This window comes from Hydra vulgaris, chromosome 04 (assembly GCF_038396675.1).
Source record: "Hydra vulgaris chromosome 04, alternate assembly HydraT2T_AEP".
Lineage (NCBI taxonomy): Eukaryota > Metazoa > Cnidaria > Hydrozoa > Anthoathecata > Hydridae > Hydra > Hydra vulgaris.
Window position 1 is genome coordinate 3,232,285 of NC_088923.1, and position 23,969 is coordinate 3,256,253.

Below are 23,969 nucleotides of genomic sequence, written 5' to 3' on the forward strand. Positions count from 1 at the left end.
TTCTATACAGAAATCAATAAAATAAAATAAAAAATAACTATTGAACGTTATACAAAATAAGCATAAATGCATACACAGACACAGTTTAAACAATATTATATCATAATATTAGAAGCAATTTAAAAGATTTAAAAACGCAAAATGTTTGGATGTAATCAGAAAAACTTTGAAAATACGAAACATTGAGTTTACAGAATATAATATTTATCAAATTTAAAAAAAATATTCTCAAAGCAGTTAATGAGTCAATAAGTACTTTATAATAAACAATTATTTATTCTAAATATTGTATTTTTAATTTACAGCAATCAATACAACCCTGCATTAAAGATTTTTTCGAAAATTGACCAGAGTAAAGATGCAGCAGGATATAGGTCAGTTTACCCTAAATAACCAGCTATGTAGGTTGAACGAGTACCATTATGGCGTCTGGAAAAATATCGAAAAAATAATTAAAAAAATATTTTTTTTAATTGTTAAATTCAAACATAAAAAAATATTATTATAAAAACAAATATTAAATATTGTAATTTGATAAGCTAAATAATCTTTTTTGATGTGCTAGAACCCAAAAAAACAATTTAAAACAGTATACGTACCAGTCAAATAGAGTCAATAATATAAACTATGGAGAAAACGACTTGAAAAATCTTCTTGGTTCTTTTATAAGAAATTTTGAAGAATAATCTTCACAGAAAAACTTTTTATTTAATTTTTGCAAGTGAAATACAACTGGCAATTGGGTTTGAAATTAGATTGCATTAAAATAATTCCCAAGTTGCCGAAAAATTCGCCGATATTTATATTCTGAAATTGTCACACGAAAAAAGTCACGTGACTGCAGTGCCTAGTATTATACGTTTTTTGTGCTTTGCGTAGTTTCGTTTACAAGCGATTTTTTTTCAAAAGTTTCCTTTTTAAGTGCTTTTTTCCAAAAGTTTCTTTGCTAAGTGTTGGCTGCCAAGGTAGTTATACTATTGCAGCATTATTTTCTATGTTTATTGCTAGTCACGTTTTTACTTCAAAGGTAAACCGCAGCTTGTTTCTGAATCTTATCTTTTGTGATCGCCTTTGTAATGACTTATATGGTTTTTAATATTTTGTTTTCTAATACTTGGGTACTTTATTAATAATAAATATAAAGTTTTTTTTTATTTAAGACGTAAGAACACATTGAATCAAAGTTCTATTATTTGTTTGTTTGTTTTTTAACGGTTTTGTATATTAATTGAATAACCAGGGTATATATAACCCTTAGAAATACTGTATATTATATATATCCATTTCTTTACCCATAAAGTTGAAAAACATTACAAAGTTCTTTATAATTTTACAAAATTAGGTTCGGTGTCACTCGTATAGTTAAAAACTAGTCATTGGAAAGACACCTTAATAAATGAACAAATAAAGCAAAAAAAAGTGATATAGATAGCGAGCAAAATAAAATAAGTCAAAATAAAAAGTAGAGCGATAATATTTAAAACAGCAAAGCAAATAACACGATAAAGGGAAAAATCGATTAAACTGACACGAGAGAAAACGAATGAATGAGATAATACAACTTTTGACGATCAGAAGGATGATAAAAAAGAAAAAAAGAAAACAAAAAGCTAATTAAAAAAAAATTATGATAAAAATAATAATAACAACTTGAACAAAAGCAACAAACATAAGAAGCAACAAAAACAAAAATAACTAGCAACAAGACCACAAAAAATAATAACAATAATAATACACGTCAACGTAAACAATACACAAATGTACACGTCAATATAAACGATACACAACAGTACAAACAAAACATAGAAATACACGATAATATAATACACGATACACGATACTTTAATAATTACACGATAATATAATAAAAAATACACAAAAACAAACAACATTTTAAACAATACACTAAAATACACGACAGTATAAACAATCCAAACTATATAAATTAATAAAACTAAAAAAATTTATTTTTGTTTTCTTTTAATAACTTATTAAAGTTTTTTAGTTTTGAAATTCTCAGGAACATTTTTACTCGCTTAACTCTGCGTTTATTTCTTGTCTATTTAATGTTTTTCTTCAATTTTAACTCTTCAATATTTTAATTGTTTTCACTTAATTTTTTTATTTTTCAATTGTTCTATTTTAAACAATTTTTATTTGTTTTTCTTTTGCTCTTTAGTTTATGTTTCATATTTTCACCGTTAAAAAAACGCTTACTCCATTTGCGATGTAATTGCAAAGTTTATTTTTGAGATATAAAAGTTTTTTTATTCTTTTTAACATAATAGTAAAATAATTATTAAAAAAACGTGGAAAATAAAAACTTCAATACAAGATAGCAGATTATTAGCGTACCAATTATATTGGGCCAACAAACAATACTTTAATAGGTCATTAATAAAAACGCAAAAACTTATTTCAATTCGAGGGTAAAAAACCTCGACGCAAAATTTCCAAATTTAAGAGAGTAATTAAAAAAAAAAAAAGGTTATACAAATCTTATTATAAAGTAGATAAATATTAATAAAATGCAACCGATTAAATCCGGAGAAGTAAGCAACCTTTGCTTAACTAAATATTTACTTTTAAAATTATTTTTTTAAACAACTTTAATTTAGTAGCGTCAAAAGTTTAGTTATTAGAAAAAAAAGAAACCTGCGTGTTTCACAAGGTTGCCATGAAAAAAAAATTATAAACAACTTAAGGTGGTCGTCTGGTAAAAAAATATTTAAAAAATCAAATTTTTGTTAATAGTCCAGTATAAAAGAAAAATTTGTGCTCTTTTAGAAAATATATGCTTTTAAACATATTTTTTAACTAAATTTTTCAAAAATTTAATTCCTGTTAAGACATGTACTAGCCTTTTCCCTTAGCAACGCCCTTAGCAACAATCATTTTTGGTTGTTTTGGGCCAAAACAATTTCATGGTGCAAATATCAAGCTGATAAAATATCAGGCTTGTCTAAATACAATTCAAAAGGTGGTGTTCCTGAAGTCATTAAAAAAGAATTTGAAAAGGTTTTTATTGATTTAAGTAATGATGAGCTTCTGTCGCGCTGCTTACAAGGCACAAGCCAAAATGCTAACAAAGCATTTAATCACATTCTCTGGCGGAAATGCCCAATAAATACATTTGTTTCAAAAGATGTACTAGAAATGTGTACGTTTACATCAGTAGTAAGTTTTAATGATGGATATTTACCTGTAGCTAATGTTTTGAAGAATTTTTGTTTAACACCAGGAAAATATTTTATTGATCGTGCTTTAGTATTTTTTAGTAAAAAAGTCAAAATAATACAAAAAAAATCAACAGATACTGTAAAGAACAAAAGAAAAAAGTTAAGAGCTTTAAGCAAAGGATTTATTGATAAAGAAAAACACCAGGAAGGAGGAGAGTTATTCTAAAGGATCATTTTAATTATTTTTAATTAGTTTTATTTTAATGGTTTTCTCCGTTTGTGATATTTCAGACTTAAAACGCAAATATCTCAGCTTCTATAAATTATTTTTGAATGAAATTTTCAGGGTTTGTTCATCTGTGTGTAAGTTATTATGTGAACCAGAATCTAATTATTTCTTTGAGCATTTTAGGAAATATGGGTTGGTTTTTGTTGAACTTTACCCCTTTTTTAATTTCCCCAAATACGTAAAGCTGTCATTATGGATCTAAACATAATTATAAATTTTTACTGGTTCACATACTAATTTCATATATATCCTGCATAAAAAACCAAAATTCATGCAAAACGGATGAACTCTTTGTTTTAAGAAAGTGGTGTTTTAACCATTTTTTTGCTGATTCAGCATTAAAAAACTTAATTTTTTTTTTTTTTTTTCGTCATACAAATATAACTTCTTAATGTTGAAAAATAAAATAAACTTTCCACCAAATTATATTTTTGATTTTTTTACCAGACGACCACCTTAAACTAGGGGGGTACAAAATTCTATATTTTTTGTTTAACCAGGTATTCTTTATTAATTTTTTTAGAAAAGTTTGAAAAACAATTCAGTTTTTTCTATTTTTTTGTGGTTGGCTTTCTACTTTTATTTAAACATTTTAAAAAACACACACACACACACACAAAAAAAAAACATTTAAAAGAAAAATTTTGCAGCGGTTTTTTTGCGTATAAAGTTACGCAACTTTATGTTAAAATTTATCCAATTTAAATTTTGATTGGATAAATTTGAATTAAAATGAATAATAGTTGCGTTTTAAAAAAAATGTAATAAAACTTTTTTTGTTAAAACGTAAAATTTATAAATACTTTAAAGACAGCTTTTGTTTTACTTTGCAAGAGAATACTTTAATTTAAACATTTGCTTCTATTATTAACTAAACTTAGAAAAAATTGTAACAAGACGTAATAACAAAATAGTTTTAAATCAAAATAAACTAACTCCTTTAGAAATTCGCCCTGTACTTGATAAATTTTATCATACAAAGTTGCCTTTAACTCAGAGATGTTCTTTCACTTGTCTTTATCGAAGTCAACAATAAATTATCTTTTAAAGTGCTTGTCGAAGAGTTGCAAAGTTAGTAGAAATTCATTGGACAGAGCGTAATATCTACGCAATAGCATATCAGGCCATTTTAAAACGTCTGCAAAGTGAAATCAATGAATATCGCTACTTAAAAGGTGTTGACAAAAACAAGCAAGGTTTTTAAGCAGATGTATTTCTATGAACGAATCTTTTAAAAAACTTTTTGACATTTTCTGCTTTAATTCACAACGTCGTGAAAAGCAAGAGAAGTTTTTCGGTATTTCAATGAATGCTGAAGACTACTCGTATCTAGGAAACATGCGCGGTAACAAGAATTTTAAATGTCAAAATGTTGATAAAACTTTCCATCAAAAAGTTATTAATGACAAAAGAAAAATGGAGAAAAAGATAAGAAATGAAACAGCAGTTTATCAGATTGCGTACGTTGATAATGATGATAGCGAGTTAAGTAAATTTGAAGACGAAGATGAATTTCTTGAAAGAAAATAAACAAAATATCAGTTGATGAAATGAATCAGTTCTTTGAAAGACACTGAACCAATTAAAAAAAAGAGAGTTATGTTTGTTGATGTAAGTGAACCAAAACTGCCATACATGACGAGATCAAAACCAAAATTAATATTTGAAGATAATTCTCACAATACTTATGTTCCACCTAATGTGTGACAATCAAAAAGCTTAGTCTTAAGTGATATCTATCATGCATGTGCAGAGTTAGATGGAGAAGGAATCTCGATGAGGGAAATGCAAATTGCACTGAAAGTAATCGGCAATCAAATTTTTAAAACAAAATGGAAAATTCCAGATGAAACTGACCGTATATTTAAGTACGATAAAAATGATTGTTAAGCTATTGAGAACACATTTATTGATTCAAACACACTCCCAACACGCAGTACCATACGTGAAAAAGCTAAAACAGATGCACGCGTATTCTCTTGGCTTGATTGCAGACAGAGTTGTTCAAGCTAAAAATAGTGGCAATATATTAACTCACGCAACTGACTCTACCACTCGAAAGCATGTTGGGACCTTTGCACCTTCTGGTTTACATATTAACCCAGAATATAATTTTCCTTTGCCTACATTTGCAATTGCTTCAGAAATTACAGCAAATATTGCAAATGGAATAAAAACAACATTCGAAATGTTACAGGAAGCCTCAAATTACACCTCAGAAGAACTATACCAGAAGGTAGATGTTCATATGACTGCAGTACTGTTCATAATATAGGAATATCTAAAATCACAGCTGATATACTCGATAGAGAAATTCCTGCTTGTCAACTGTTTTGCACTTCACATACAGTTTTAGGTTTTGACAGAGCTATTGAAAAAGTTCTAAATCAAATTGAAAATGAAACGAATATGGATAACCTTTTCAAAGGCTTTCTGTTAGATATATCTATTTCTGTTAGATATATCTATTTCTGTTAGATATATCTATTAACAAAAGTACGGAAATGTTATCCTTAATCTTTCTATCATGGGTACTAAACTTGTTTGGTTTGAGTTTTATTCAAAAACCATGGAATTATCATAAAGAATTTAAAACTTTTATGCAGCGTAAAAACAAAGATATTTATCTTTTTGAATTTAAAGATGTTCGATTTGAATGTCTTTCGAAATGTTCTACTATGGTTTGCTTTCACTGGGATGACTTTAAGGAGTTTTTAGACCAACATGAATTTATCGCAAATAAACTTGCTTGTTTAGTCCGAGATTCTATGAATTTTGATTACATTATAGTTACTTTAGTCGTGGTAGCAGCTTTTAGAATGAAAGTTATTTTACCATTTTTCTGTAATACTAAAGGTAAAGCCACGCATTCTAAACTGCAAATATTCTTAAGCAAGATGTATGCAAGCCTATCTAATGATGTCATAAATGAACAATTCTTTAAATTTAAGGAGCCATGTGTTCAAGTAGTATCAAAGAGACTTTTTGAAAATCTCATTAAAAAAGATGATGGCTTAGAAGTTGTTGATGTAGTTCGAAAATACGCATCAAAGAACTTTGATGATTGCATTATTCTTGCAAACATAGTTCGGCAAAGTTTAGCTATAGTTCTTCAACACCAAAGAGGAAAGCATTATGGCTTTGGAGTAAGAAATAATGATTGATTACCTGGTGAGTATTATGTTTTTAATCTAGTCATTCGAGTAGATAAAACAGTTACAAATAATATTGAACTTGAGCGTCAGTGTGGAACTCATAGCAATAGACTTTAAAAAAATCGTCACTTTCAACAGTTTTACGTGGTAATGTTCTTAAATATTCAAACCATTTAAGAAATGAAGATTCAAATAATTTAGAACTACTTCGGAAAATGGGTCCTATTGTTAGAAAAATTGAAAGTATAGAATATAGTCGGAACCAGCGACAGATTCAACTGAGACAAAGCTGCTTAAGTAAAAAAGAACAACAAGCTTTACATCAGGCGCCCAGCAGAAATTCTATTTTAACTTGTTTAAAACTACAAGGCGGCCCATTTACAAGTGGATCAAATGTCTGTGAATATATTGAAAAAGAGCAAGATCTGATAAAATGCCAAAAACGATTGAAGAATGACGTAATTTATTTTAGAGATACAAGTAGGTCATTGCCGCGGAAATCAACTCTATTTAAAATCATGATTTTTGATAAAAATACAAAAAAACGCCGTCTTATGTCTTTAGAAGAATATGCTACTAATTTGAAGGTTCTACTTGGAAAGTCATCACAGCAATCCACAATCATCTACAATGACTTCCACAAAGTTATTTCGCACTTTCAATAGTGGTCGAAACAAATTATTAATAATATTAGACTATCTTGATGATGTGCAATGTCTAACTTTTTGTGTTATTTATAACTAGGCATAGTGATTACATGTTTTATTAATAAAATGAAAAAAAAATTTACCATGTGTTTTACATCGCTTATATTTAAAAATAATGATTTCATTTAATTTAACAGTAAATTGTTTTGTCAAAATAATCACTTTTATTAAAATTGAAGTAAAAGGTTAAATATTGATAATGAAGTAAAAACATTGTGAAATTCGAAATCAGCATAAAAAATTAATTAACAAAAAGTGGTTAAACTACAAAAAATCTGAAAAAAGTCAATTTTGGACCCAAACCCCCCCCTCCCCCTACTTAAACGTCATCAAAGCGGACACTGTAGAGTATTTTAGAGATTTTTTTAGTCGTTAAAATTGTTGGTTTAACCCATCCATTTATTTATCCATAAAATATGAAAAATTTACAACAGTGTATTATAAACTCAAAAAAATAAGATTAGATGTCACTCATATTGTTAAAAACTAGTCAATGGAGGGATAACTACAAAAAAAAAAAAAGTACAATAAATAAATAAAACATAGTAAGAATTTAAAATAAAATAAAGAAAAAAAAAATGAAGGAGAGAAATGAAAATAAAGTATTAATAGATAAGGATTATTAACTGCAATAATGATAATGTAACATAAATTAAAATAATATAAATAAAAAAACATTACAAATAGTAGCTATAATAATTTTACTAAAAAATATAACTTTTTTTTTTTGTTATTCACCTCCTCAAGGCCGAGAAGGCCACTAAAGATGAGGAGGCTACTCAATAGTGATTATAACCCTCTCTAAACTCTATAACTCCGAAACACGAACCTTGAAGAACAAGGCCGCTGCGCGGAGAAACAAGTTGAGCACGGTACTGCCAGGGAAGTGGTGGGGATCGAACTCAGAACCTCTCGCTTATGAAACGAGCGCTTTACCACTACACCACTACCGCATGATAAAAATAATGATAAAAACTAATGGTAAAAATAATTATAGTAAAGTTTATAACTATGACATATATTATTAAAAGAAATATTTTATTTGCAAAAATTATGACAACAACCATAAAGCTATTACTACAATGGAATCACTATCACTCAAATAAAAATTTCGTAATTTGGTTCCGATTAAGAAGAAAGAATGTTGATTATAAAAGGGTATTAGTTAAATTCTTTCTTTTAGATATGGTATTATTTGGTTCCAGCGGGTAAAAAAAATCTGTAACCATTTTGTAACATTTAATTATCGTGTTAGGTAAAAAACTCCAAGCCATATATCTATAATTACCAGCTGTTATTATTTTACTGTATATAAGGCTGGCGCGAAGGATGGTATGGCGCGAAGGAAGTATGCGGAGGAGAGTGTCCGCAAATTTGACCCTTTTAGATAAGTCAGTCGGCAAATGTCGACTAGGCAATCAACAAATTCAAAAAAACGAGTACTTTGTTGTTGTTTTTTTATTGTTGTTTGTTTCAGTCGGCAAAAATTGCTGACTGAAACAAAACAAAAAAAGAAAAAAAGAGTAGGTGTCACGTGGGGAAGTTAGGCAGGGGGGTCAAAATAGCCTTTTTCATGTAAAACTACTCGCACTGACCCTAGCTATATATATGTACATATACACATATATATTAAATTAAACTACATTGTTATGTGTCTTTTTGCTCCACACGTTTTTATTGCTAATGTTTTTAGTGATTATTTACATCGTCTTGGTATATTTCGTGGATATTTTTTTAAGTTTATTTATACTGCTTTGAAGTATTTCAGGCTAGTTTGAAATAAAAAGTAACTTAGAAAAATTAATACATATATTTAAGTCATAGTCATTGTATTTAAATAGTCTGAAAATGCGGGCCGCTGCACGTAGGAGTATTTGACGATTTTAGCTGGCCAAAATTATTTCTCTCCTTTTAACAGCTGAAAACTTTACCATATGACAAGAAATTGTAAATTAAATGTTTTTTGTACAAATCCAAGCCAGTGGCGTTCAATATAGGGGAAAGATGGGTACTTTAGGGATTACATTTTATTCTATTCAATAGGATTTGAGGAAATAAAAGATATATTATTTTTCAAACTTTATTATGGTAAACAACATACTATATTTTGATATTTAATTAGATTCCACTTCTTCATTGTCAGAATATTCTTCATTTTCGTTGCATTCAGTGTCGGAATCTTGGACTTGTCCAGGAAGAAGCAATTCCACAGCTTCTTTTGAAAAAGGTTTTGTAAGTTTGTGTTTCTTTTTCCCAATGCTGGACAACAGAGGGTCGGATGTTAACAATAACCTATTGATGATATCTTGGTTACTATCTTTTCTAGAAAAGTTTCTAGCATAGCTAAGTCTGTACTCCCGGAAATGTTTGTTTCTGGCTTCGGCAACCTCTTCCGACAATTGTCCAATTGGCAAAAGCGCATTCTCTACTATATCAGGACCATGTACTAAAACTTTATGCAGAGTTGGAGTCATTGGACACCAGGGGTATAGTTCAACATAAAGCTTTGCAGTATCCAAAGTATACTGTCTGAACTTTTCTACATCAATCTTGTGGTCACTGGAAATTACTTCTAGGATAATTTTCATTCTGAAAATTAAATGGAAGTCTACTCCAGTGATATCTGCAGATGTTTCCGGGTCGTTGAAGAATCTCCTGCTTGTGTTTTCGTTATTGGTATTCCCAAATCCAACCTTAGGTATGTCGACAAGAATGCCCATTTTGCTCTTGAATTCATTTTGGATTTTCTTTTTCCTATCTGAGAAGAGTCTCTTCTCATCTTCATTCAGCCTTTTCTGCCATTTTTTTACAGGCAATTTATATGATAGGTGAAGGAGACTTTCAAAACACCGTATTCTAGCATGCAGAATGGATAGTCCAAATTTGTAGCTGTTTTGATTGTCAACACATGTTCTGTCCAAATCATTAAATTATCTTGATGTTGCTCCACAAATATAACATCGCATGGTCGATTTAGTGGTGGTTGCTGCGTTACAGACTTTTCCGTCAATCATAGTTAACATCATCACATGTTCAAGACACGATATGTCTTGAAGTTGAGTTGGTTTCAAGCCTGCAATTTTGTTTTCCATGTAAGCAATTTCTTCAGCTATTACATCAGCAGTTTCTTTTATGAACCTAATTCGAATTGGCCTGCAAAACCTTGGAGACGATGGTGTAGGGTTTTGCCAGATAACCTTTTTATTTACTCCACAAGTTAGCTGTAATGGAACCATTGAGCATTGAAATATACTGGCATCAGTATTATAGTCATCCTCAAACTTTTGATTAAACTGTGTCTGCTGGGAGCCATCACAACCCCATTTCGTAGATAATTTCATATGTTTACACCCACTTTCCGTTAGAGTCTTGATAACTTCTTCTAAATACAACGCCAATCTTTCGGCAGAATGGTTTGACAGACTTTGTTAGTCTCTAAATCAACTACTCGTCTAAGATAAAATGAAAAAATTAAATGTTTAGTGGCTCGCGTTTATTAGCGAAATTAGATTTTGTAAGTTGCAGTTTCAAGAAATTCTTTACACTTTTTTTGTTATTTTACGTCTATTTTTTTTTAAAGATAACTTGTTTATTCAAACACTTGTTTATTCAAAAACTTGTTTATTCAAACACCAATTCATAGAGAGTAAAGGAGACAAATCGTAATTGTTTACGCTTAACTTTTTCTACTGAGTTTATATAAATAGAAAAACCAAATAAACATTAAACAGAATAAACTTGCTCAATTCTTATAGCTAAAATCAATCAAAAATTATTTTTCAGTTCAAATTAAAAATGATTATGCTTCCAATGTCAATAAAAAACCACTTTACAGTTCATTTCCCTACCTTGATGCAGCTGGGATAAAGTTAAATTTAAACAACTCAAAGCCTTTGACAAAGGATGCCGAAACAAATAAGTTTAATGTATCTAGAGTTAATGAAGATCTAAGTTTTACAAACGGAATAATGTTTGACATTCGTAAATATTTATACTTTAAAAAAAAATAAAGATTTCTTTTTGTTTATTAAATCTATTATCTCAGAGTCAACAGAAGTCTTGTTAAGGCAAACAAATTCTAAGAATTTCATGAGTATGGTAAATAAATACATTCGAGAAATAATCAAAAACAGCTCAAAAAAATAAAGATAAACTTTTTTCTTATTAAATCATTTCAGTTTGAACAAAAAAAAAAGTAAAATCTATACATCTCCCAATAAAAAACCTCAACAGACTATATGTAGCTTATCAAAATCAAAAAACTCTTTTCTTTTGAAAAACAAAATTTTAGCGGGGACAATTGAAACTATTACCAATTCAAAAATCATGGAAAACAAAATTATAAATCTTGAAAATGAAAGAAGCATCCTCCTTGCTGAAGTTGCTTAAAAAGATTTTGCTATAAAATCTCTTCAAAATCAAATTGAAGAAAAAATTGATACATAAAAGATTCAACTTAATAAAGTATATGGCGGAATTAAGAGTGGAATGAAAAGGAAAAAAAAAATTACCATTTACTTCAGTTCAATTAAAAAGTGAAATACCACTATTAAACAAAGTTGTTACAACAAACATTAATAACATAATAACAAAAGAAATAGTGGCTATTGCAGAATATTTAGGCGGTGGCTTGTTTCGTGGAGCAAGGTATTTTGGAACAAATTCCAAGTTTAAGCACAGTTGTGATGATCATATTCGAATGTATGCTCAGTTTAAAGATTCTTTGAATCCATATACGACGAAAAAAGAATTGCAGAAATGTTTACATTTTATTAAAAATATTTTAGATAAACTATCAAATTGATGCTCTAATAAAATTTTCAAAGAGTTAGTTTGAATAAAGACATTTTTTATGAAATTTTTCATGATTTGGGTATTCCAATAGTAAAACTATTTGCAAAAAATGCTGTTGCAATACAATCTCTTCTACATATACCGAGCAACAAAATGAGAAATTTTAGAGTATGTCTGAATAATTTAAAAATGAACATTCTACCATTGAAGCGTAAAATAAATAAGGAAAAGTTCCCAATGATTTCCCACATGAAAGAAGCTGAAACAGGTTTTATAGGGTTGAGAAAATCACACAAAGAAGTTAAATCTTGTCCCTATATACATGTTCAAAATGTGATTGAATTTCTTGAGGAAATAATTTCAAAAGATTGTTATGGGTTTTCTTTTGATAATGCATTTGACATTAAATGGTGGTTCTTGTTTTCTGGTAATAAAGGTGGAGATCACATGAAGTATTTTGTTGAAATTATCAATTCAAGAAATTCTGGTTCTGTTGACAATGTACATATTTATTGTATGTTTAGAGCAGATGATAGTGTCGAAAATATGATGAAGATTTGGTATCCAGCTTATTACCAACAGCTAAAAATTATGCAAGAACCTTGTTTCAAAATGAAAGATGGTCGTAATGTCAAGGTATTTTAGGTGGTGATTATCATTTTCTTGATGATAAAATGGGCCAACAAGGATCCAGCGCCACATATCCATCAACAACTGACAAAACAATGTTATCACATTTGCAAAACCATGGTAGTCACACACTCGTGCAAACTGTCAGGTAGAAGTAAGAACTGTTAATAATTATATTGAAAATTATAATAAAAATCTTGCTGATAATCGCTGTAATAATAGTCTGAATGAAAATGGAAAACATCACTATAATGTAGTTAGGCCTATGATTTTCCCACCTAAAGAGTTGACACAAGTTGTACCTATATAATTGCATATTTTGCTTGGAGTTGTTTTGCTTATTTACAATCTTTTATTAGACACATACAAAACTATTGATCATAAAGAAAATAAAATTCAGCTGGAAGATGAAAAGAATGCTGTAAACAATGAATGGGAAGTTACCTCTCTTGAATTAGAACAAATTGAATGACATCTTCGTCAACATGGAAACAGTATTATATTCATGCTTAATGTCAAAAATTGGATTGAAGCATGTCTGAATAATAACCAGCAAGAAAACTGTAATTTGGCAAAATAAAGTCAAGCAAGTCATAAATCTAAAAGTAAAAAAATAAGAAATTCAAAAGACTCAAAAAAGTGTTTTTTAAAATACTGTTGCATAATGATTCATGATTATAATATAGAGTGGGTGCACTGTTATCATTGTGATAACTGAATGCATACAATGTGCAAAAGTTTAACCCCGGATGAGGAACTTTTACTGACAAATGAACAGTACATCTGTGTGTTCTGTTCAGATATAAATGTAGCAGATTTGTTAGAGGTAAAAATTTCACAACTTCTGTCAGTAGAAGATAATCTTACCACAGAAAGTATCAAAGCTCAAATTAAGTGTGACAACATTGAGTCACAATACAATTACTTTCAGGGAAGTCGTGAAAAATTATTAAATGTGACATTAGAAAATATGAAAAATTATTAAATATGACATTAGAAAATATGAAAGTTACCCGACAAGCATACCATGGAAATGTTATTGTTGGTAACCATGCATTGATTGTTTTAAAAAGATATAGAGAACTGACATCTGTTATTGAGGATAAAGTTTCTCAATTTAACAGATTTAATGAAATTTTTAATCTTTGTAGTTTTGGAATCAAGTATATAATGGCACGAAGATTTTTATCATATGAAGAAATATGTGATGTGGAAAATATAACAAATAAATTCGGTCAGAAGTTTCCAATATATTTTCCAGAGCAAAATTTGACACAAAAGTGCCATAAATTTATTTTTAACATTATTACCTTTGTTAAGGAATTTAAAACAGTTGGAATGCTCAGTGAGTAAGAGTCAGAAGGCAAACATACAGCAGTAAATTTAGCATTGAGGTCAATGGCTTGCGTTCGTAACCATGCTTAATGTATCTGATTTGAGGTTGAAAGAGAAGAGTTACATTTATTTGTCAACAAAAAATTATTCAAACTTTCTTTGCGGTTGTGTAAAAAGTGCAAGGTAACGTTTTTGAGATGTGCAAAAAATGGGAATAAACATTGTCTTTCATGTGAATGTCATTATTTTATTAATTAGACTAGTTTTTCTTGGAAACAATGTTTCCTATGCTTTGATATATTTTTCACCAAATGATTATTTTGTAACTTAATCTTAATATTTTTGAATTGATTCGTTTTTTTTTTATGTTATTATTAGTTTTTTACCTTATATTTTGCATATAATAAAGTTTTCTTTCGTAGTATTTTTTATTTTTTATACCATTCAATTGTATTAAGTGAACAGTTTGTGAGAAAATGTTTATAATTTTTTGTTTTAGTATACGCTATTTGTTTTTAACAACTTACATAATGAGTAAATGTTGAGCTAATTGAAAAAATATTCTGTTTAAAATTTTTTTAAATAAATTTTTGCATAACACTTTTTCTAAAGTAATAGATATAATTTGAGTAAAATGCTTTTTAATTACTCAACATAATATTTTTTCTGTTTTTCTTAAGTATTGTTAATATAATACTTTTTACAGAATAAAAAAAAGTTATATAGTTCTTAAGATAATTGAGAAAATATTCTGTTCAAAATTTCACAAAATAACTTTTTAAACATACTTTTTCTAAAGTAATAGGTATGGTTCGAATAAAAAACATTTTATTTACTTAATGTAATATTTTTATGATGTTCTTATATATTATTCAAACAAAACTTTTTACAGAACAAAAAAAAGTTGTACATTTTTGATGATAATTAACTATTTAGTATACACAGTAAAAATTCTTTTAATTTCTGAGTATAAGGGACAGCGTAGCGGCCATGTTGGGGTACCTAAAACAAAAAAAAATTATAAAAAAGACGACTATGAAAAAAGAAAAGAAAGAAAAGGCTCTTTTGGGCCCCATTGTTGTCCAAATACAGTTGACGCTATTAAAAATGGTCTAGACTAGCCCTTGCATATGTAAATCTTTTTTATCTAATGCATCTTACCATAATAAATAGATCAAGGGTTATGCAACTTGCGAACCTTTGATCTGTAAGTAATCCCAAAACCAAGAATTAAAAGCTTTTATTTTAAACTATACAGTAGCAACTATAGTTAACATATATTGTAGCAACTATATATAATAACTTGTAGTTCTACTACTAGTAGTATAAAACTTAAAGACACAATTTTATTTGAAAATGAAAAAGCCCCTTTTTAAGTTAATGAATGATTGTTCGTTCCATGACCAATTTTCTGACTTGTTTTTTAAAAAGTTAAAAAAGAGGTCAAATAGTTTAAAAACTATGTGAAAAAACAACTCTAAAGAGATATGAATAAATTACCAGCCTTTTGCAAGTACTAGCAGTTTATTTTAAAAACCAAAAACAAAGGATATTTAAAGAAAAAGGTTTTTATTTGTATAATATTTAAAAACAGGGGTCCACTCCAGTACCACCCCACTAAGTAATGTGGACCCTTTTATTTACCATACATTGTAAATCTCTTTTTTAGTGATAACCACATATATATATTTATAAATATATATGTATATATATATATATATATATATATATATATATATATATATATATATATATATATATATATATATATATATATATATATATATATATATATACATATATATATATATACATATATATATATATATAATATATATATATATATATATATATATATATATATATATATATATATATATATATATATATATATATATATATATATATACATATATATATGTATACATATACATATATATATATATACATATATATATATTTATATATATACATTTATATATATATATTTATATATATATATATATATTTGTATATATATATATAATAATAATATTAATTTAAATATATAAATATTTATATTAATATTATTATTATTATTATTATTATTATTATTATTATATATATATATATATATATTTATATATATACATTTATATATATATATATATTTATATATATATATATATATATTTGTATATATATATATAATAATAATATTAATTTAAATATATAAATATTTATATTAATATTATTATTATTATTATTATTATTATTATCATTATTATTATATATATATATATATATATATATATATATATATATATATATATATATATATATATATATATATATATATATATATATATCTTCATATATATGTATGGTAATCCTTCAGTTGACCAGCCTAAAATAATTTTAATTTCATTCTCTTGTTCGTGGAGACTTAAAAATATCATTAAATATTTAAAATAAATATTAATATTATAATTTTAAATGTTTTATATGATTGAAATCAACTATTATTATTGTAAATATACAAATAATCTTTTTAAATAAATATTATTATTATTTATTTTATTTTTTATATGCATTTCTTTACCCTTTTCTATTTTTTTCAAAAGCACGAAATAAGATTGTTTTAGGCTGCTTAACTATACGATTATGTTTTAATGTTGATAAAAATGAAGTTAGACATTTTATTGACTTATGTTTCTGTAGATGGTTTTCTTAATCGTATTGTGGCCTGTTCTTTTGTTGGACGTAATTGTAGCTATCAATTGGATGGTTTTTTCAGAAGTATAGACTTTCCGCTTGCAAACATTTCCGACAGTTTTTTCAATCAAAGTAGTTTGTTATTTTGGTTTTTTTTAAATTGCTTTTTTTATTTATTTTACTCAAGTAAAAATTTAAAACAGATTAATTAGAAAAAAAGAGCTGTTAAAAGATATTTTGTTGCTTACAGTTGCAAAAATAACAGATATTTGGTGTTTAATCTTAAATAACTTTTTTTTACTAATTGTTTTTGCTTGAAATGATTTTAGCTTGATAAACTTTTTATTTCATAACTTGGTACAATAATAAGTAATGTAGTTAAAAAAAGGCAAATAATATAAGTTATAGACAATATCAAAGAATAGCAACTAAAGATGTAAATATGTCAACCTTAAATGATAAAACTAAGACAACTATTTTGAAGTTGTTCCACAAAATAAATTTCTTTTTTACATAACTAATTTTATACATTATTAAATTGATAATTTCATTTAAAGAAATAGCAATGCTATTTATTTAAATGTAATTATCAATTTAATAATGTATAAAATTAGTTTTGGATAGTTATATAGTTTGTTTTGTATAATTATTGTATAGTTTTGTATAATTTCTCTAGTTGTTTATTAGAATTTATGCTGCATAATTTCTGATAAAAAACAACTAGAAAAATTATAATAAATGAAACACTTTAAATTTAAGTATGGGACATACAAATACTTAATGGTTTTTTGATTTCTTTTAAATTGAATCAAAAGTATTAATCATAGGATTATTAGAACACATAGTATGATTAGTTTAACTTATCGTGTCTATTTTATTTGTTACTTTCATAGTCATTATACAGTATTGAATTCTTTCCAAATAATCCGAAGGAATGTTTGCATATTCAAATGCAAATTCAAATGTGTTCCATTTAATTTAATTAAACTATAAAGTATACAAAACATAATGTACCTAAGAAAGTATCATAAATAGTAAACTAAATTTTTTTAGCTTTAAAGTTTTTTTAGGTTTTAAATATTTAATGTAAAACAGCCAGATAAAAAAAAAAAAAAAATTGATATTACTTTATCATAATAATATGATAAAATATAAAAATTTTTTAGGTAAGAATTGTATATTTTCTTATTATAATCTTTTATTATTGTAAAATATTATTAAGTGACCGGGTTGATTTTTGACCGGGGCCGGGTTTGATAAAATATAACCGGGGCTGGGTTTGTGATTGGGGCTGCATTAGCAATTCTGAAGTATTTTTTTTTATTCAAAATTCATGTTATATTTTGTATATATACGCATATATAAACATCATCACGATCAACATGATCATCATAATCATCATAACCATCATGATAATGATCATGATCATCATTATTATCATCATCATCGTCATCATCATCATCGTCATCATCATCAATATCATCAATTGTTATCATCATCAGACTTCTCCCCAGAAGTAAAAAGATCAGACCCATGAATTAGAGATTAAATATATTTAATCTCTAATTCATGGTATATTTGTTGTAATTTAAGAGTACCACAAAATTCTATCTTTGCTACTGTAGTGTTTCTTATCTACAATAACAATCTTCATGATAATTTTACATCTAAAGTACCTCTATTAACTAAGGATTCAACTTTATACTTTTGTCTTGACAAAAAATCTTCACTTTTTGATTGCTTTGAACAAGCTGCTTGTTTTTAATCTGATCTCTTTTATAACAGCCTCAGGCTTGCAATAGCTTGTAGATTTAAATTTTGGACTTAAAATCCACAATTTTTTTTAGGCAACAAAACTCATTTAAAGTGTGTACATCAAATAAATGTGAAAGTAGAAAAACAACTAAAAAAAAGTACTTCTCAATTTTTATTTTGAACCAAGTAATAACCTTAATACAATAATATAAGAAGATCAAACATTTAAAAAAAAATTATTTATTCCTGTAGGAATCTTATAAGATTTCAAACTTTTGCTTTAGTGGTACCTATAAGCTTGTGCACAGAATAAGAATCGAAACTATTTGATGCTTTTTTAAATGATATTTTAATATCTTTAATGTTTCTGCAAAGCTTTTTTGTTTTTTTCATTTTTCTTTTAATAATAGCCCAGTACTTTTCAATAACTCTAAATTCTGGGCAGTTTGGAGGATTTTCTGTTTTAGGCACAAATTTCACATTATTCATTTTATACCATTCCATAGTTAGTTTACAATAATGAATTGAAGCTAAATCAGGCCAGAACACAGGTCTGTTATTGTGTGATTTAATAAGAGGTAAAAGGCGTTTTTGTAAACATTCTTTAACATATATTTGACCAGAAAGTGTGGACTGAGAAAGGTGTGGACTGAGAAAGGAGTGGACTGAGGAGGTGCGGATTTTTTGCCACAACTGCAAATAGTTTGCCAAATCAAAGTTTTTTTAGCGAACTTGTCATGTTTTGTGTATTTAAATTTCTTATCTGCTTTTCCTCTATATTTGGCAATATAATAAACAGCGCCAGGAATTTGTTGATGATTGTACTTGATATAAGTTTCATCGTCTTCAATAATACAGAAATTTTCAGAAATAAAAATGTCAACTTTCTGTTGCGGGTCTTGCACTTTTTTGTTGAGTTTCAGAATGGTTGGGTACTTTTTGTGTTTTGAAAGAATGAAAACCATGTTTATTTCTAACTTTTGCAACAAAACTATGAGAAAATCCATACATTTTTGCGCATTCCCTTAGTGAAAGGCTTGCGTTATTTTTAAAATTGTTAACCAGTTTTCTAACTAGTTTTATATCTTTAAAACCTTCCTTTCTTTCACCACCAGATTTGCGTTTGATTGATTTTGTTTGAAAAAAATGTTGAATAACACGACTAACAGTGTATGGATGTATTTGCAACGATTTTGCTATCGAATTGTAGCTACTATTAGGATTTTGTAAATATTTGTGCATAATTTTTTCTCTTACCTCTTCTTCTTTTATCATTTTTAAAACTAATTTCCAGTTAAATCCAAAAACTAACATATTTTTTTGAAACCATAACACCTTGTAAACAAATTACAAAACAATTAAAAAGATTTTAATACAACCACTAAAAAAAATGACGTGCTTATTCTTTCACATTTATTTCGTGTACACGCTTTATTTATTGCAAAAAAATATTGTAATATTGTTGGTATTTCTATATTGATGAATAAAAACCCACTTGCTCTCAGACAAAGTCTAAAAGCACATTGTAAATCTAATTAGACCTACTTTATCTGCCATGTTTGAACTAATCTCTCATTGTTGTAAGGTTGCATTTCTTTCTTTTTTCTACAAATACTATTATGGTCAGTGCTCAAACGAGCTATAATCTCTATTACGATAATCCAAAACTCATTCTAACTTGCCTTCTTATTCAACAAGTTGTATTCTTTTACTGTATCTGTCCCTTCATGCTATAAAAACTTTTATTAGTCCAGTTTTTTTCCTTGCACTTCAAAAAAGCCTTATAAATCTTCCCCATTGTCATGTTTCCCTTTTTTATACGTCCGACAGCTTTTAAAATCTTCAGTTAACCATTTTCTAGTATTTTAACCTATCCTTCATTTTAAAGTAACTCATAACTTAATAGTAGTTGCTTGCAATCTAGTTGGAAGTAAATTAGAGTTTAGAAATATATAAATATATGGCAGTATATAATAAATAATAAATGTAAGTATAAAAGTATACTACAAAAAATATTGTACATTTTTTTTCTAGTCCGAGCTATCAACCCATGCTAAATGTTATAATTTTGCCTGTGCCGGGTTAGCAAAAAGTCTCATTTTTAGCCAGGGCTAGGGCCCCGGTCACTTACTAAGCTTGATTGCTAAAAATCTTATAAAAATATCTTGCTTCATTTTCTTATTTTTGCCATTTCTCTCAACAGTAAATTTATTGTTCAATGTTTTGATCATAATTTATGACAATTGGCAATAAACTTTTTGTCTACTTATTTCTGGCATTAAAACTTTTTGACACAGATATTTATAAGTAAACAGTTAATTATATATCTTAATTAGGCAATGGTGTTGGATACATTTATGGAAATGAAGGTGTATTTAGTATGAACTTTGATGGAAGCTTACTAACTAATATACACAATTTTGACATTTATTTGACTCTGGCATATTACATACAAGATGGAACATACAGTAAGTATTCAAATTATTTTTTCTTTTAATTTTCTTTATAAAAAATATAAAGAGTATATTAAATAGTTAATTCATAACTTACAACTGTATGTTGTAAACTTATGTTGTTTTAATATTGACATATATTAGAAAAAATTAGAAATGAGTATGTGCAAAATGAGTATGTTTAATAGGGTGGCTTATAATTTTATTTTTGGCTATAGCATAAAAAGTTGTCCTATTGGTCCAACATTAAGGGACCATAAGAGTTTTTAAATCATGAGCTAAGTAAATAACTGTAACTTTTAGTTAAAAATGATGAAACACAATAATGTATATTAGTTTATGTAACATCCGATGGTACATAAAATAATATTAAATAAGTCTAGGTAAACAGAAATTAATAATGCCTAACCTTAATTCCATCCAAAGTAATCCTTACATATTGTAAATTTACCCCCATCAAACCTGAAGTAAGACTAATAATATTATACAAGAATATACAGATTTAACATGTTCTTTTTCAATTGTAGATTGTTAATAAAAAGTGATAGTTAATTCTTGCTATAAAGGGGTTTATATCAATCTGTTTTTTATTATCAATCTTTTCTACTTGTTATCTATTGTTGGTTGGGCAATTAGGTATCCATTTTATTGAGTATTTAGAAATAGTGTCCGTCAGCACTATAAACACTCCGTTCTGGGCCAGTCTTGCACTTATGGAAAAAATCCACTTCCTACTTCTAGTGATGTTTACAGACTGTATGGCTACTATTTGAAGCGCAAAAAATATGATTGTATGCAAAAGAGAGCAACAAATGTATTACAGGAAATTTTAAGTACATACAAAACAGCTAGTATCCAAGCAACTAATGAAAAGAGTATACTCAACCATATAAAGAATTTGATTGATAAAGTTTAGTGTCTTGGTAAATATGCCAGTTCTAAGAAGACTCCATCACTTACCAAGACTGTTTGAAATCATTACAAACTGTATTTGATATATGTTCTTGTAAATGTGTTGACATCCGTGTACGAGAGAATTCACGATGTATTTGTCTACTATCACATAAAATATTTCCAAAAAAATGGTCTTTCTGGTTGGAACAAAAAACTAAAGAAAAATGCATATACATCTATAGATATTGTATTGTGCATAACATTAGGAATGATATGTGCATTTCTGACGGTGATAAAAAAATTGTAACTATTGAAATTTTAAACAATAAAAGAAAAAGTATTCTATTAGGCTGCTGTTATTGACCACCTGCGCAGCTGAAAATATTAGTTTTTTTTTACAGCAAAATATCGTTCACAAGGGTAGCAAAGAAAACAAAATTACTTTTATAATTGGAGATTTCAACATGAACTGTTTAATTTATTGTAAAGATAAAAAAGTTAAAAGTTTTATGATAAAATATTTATCGCAGGAGCTCTTTCTTTAATCAATTGCCTTGCTAGAATAGCCAAAACTTCAACAACATTGATTGATAATATTTTCACAACAGATATTTATAATAAGAAATTACAAAAAGGAATTATAAAAACCAACATATCCGATCATTTCTCTATTTTTCTAACAATCCATATTGTATCCTCAAATAACCCAAAAGACAAAATATAATAAAAAAACGTGTCTTCAAGGAGAACAATATAAAATCCTTCCAATATCAATTATCACTTCTGCATTAACTTTAGTGATGACGCAAATACAATACATAAATTCTTTGATTCATTTTTCTCAATATACAATGCAAACTTCTAACTTTGTGAAAAAATAATAAAAATAAAAACCTTAAATAGTCCATGGATTACCAATGGACTTAAAAAATACTCAAAAATCAAACAGAAACTATATTTAAATTATTTAAAAACAAAATCAGCTGAAAACCAACAAAAATATAAAAAGTACCAACATTTATTTTTAAAAATTTATAAAATACTGAAAAAAAAAATATTATTCAAATTTAATTAGCAAATTTAAAAACAACTCAAAAAATACTTGGAGAATGTTGAAAGAAATAACAGGAAAACAAAAAACTGATTCAAAGTCCCTTCCTAAAGTAATTAAAATAAATAAAACAAATATATATGAACTAAAGGAAATTGTAAACGAGTTTAGTAATTATTCCATTGATATAGGAACTAAATTGGCAAATAAGATTCCTGTTATGGAAAAAGTTTTTAGTGATTTCCTAGAGCCTATAAATAATTCCCATTTTATAGATAATTTATAATCCGGCTTATCTTTTGATGAGTTTGAGAGAGCTTTCAAATCTCTCAAAAGAAACAAAGCTACGAGTGTGGACGAAATAAATGGCAATATAGTCATAGATGGCTTTTAAAATTTTAAATGTATTCTTTATAAAGTCGTTAGGGCATCTATACAGCAAGGTATATTCCTCGACCACTTAAAAATAGCTAAAATTACTCCAATTTACCAAGATGGAAAAAAATCACATATTAGCAATTATTGCCCTATCTCAATTCTTTCAACTTTCTCTAAAATATTTTCAAGAAGGTTGAAAAAACTACAGTATCTATTTTGATAGGTCAATGAAAATACACGAGGTATTTTCATTGACCTATCAAAAGCATTTGACACGGTCGATCACAAAATTCTACTTAAAAAACTCAAATTTTAAGGAATTAATGACCAATTAATAAAATGGTATAAAAGTTACTTGGCAAATAGAAAACAATTAGTTTTTTATGGAGATTGTTTTCAAAATGAAAAATTAATTGACATAAAATGTGGTGTTCCGCAGGGTTTTATTCTAGGCCCACTTTTGTTTTTAGTCTATATAAATGATTTAAATAAAGCTTCTAACTTTATTTGTTTGCGGACAATACTAATTTATTTCTGTCAAACAATGACATTTATAAACTTTTTTTAAATATGAATAAAGAACTCAATCACATCTCTAACTGGTTTAAGTGCAACAAGTTGACTTTAAACATTGATAAAACAAAATGGATCCTTT

At 27.2% G+C, this 23,969-nt stretch overlaps 1 protein-coding gene across 1 annotated transcript in view; it reads left to right on the forward strand.

Moving 5' to 3' along the window:
* Positions 1-23,969, forward strand: part of LOC101239423 (uncharacterized) — a 157,662-nt gene that overhangs the window by 10,998 nt on the left and 122,695 nt on the right. Inside the window, exons 3-4 of the mRNA XM_065794841.1 lie at positions 16,790-16,915; positions 20,875-21,006. Of these exons, the coding sequence (XP_065650913.1) occupies positions 16,790-16,915; positions 20,875-21,006 (258 nt within the window). The remainder of the gene's footprint in view (positions 1-16,789; positions 16,916-20,874; positions 21,007-23,969) is intronic.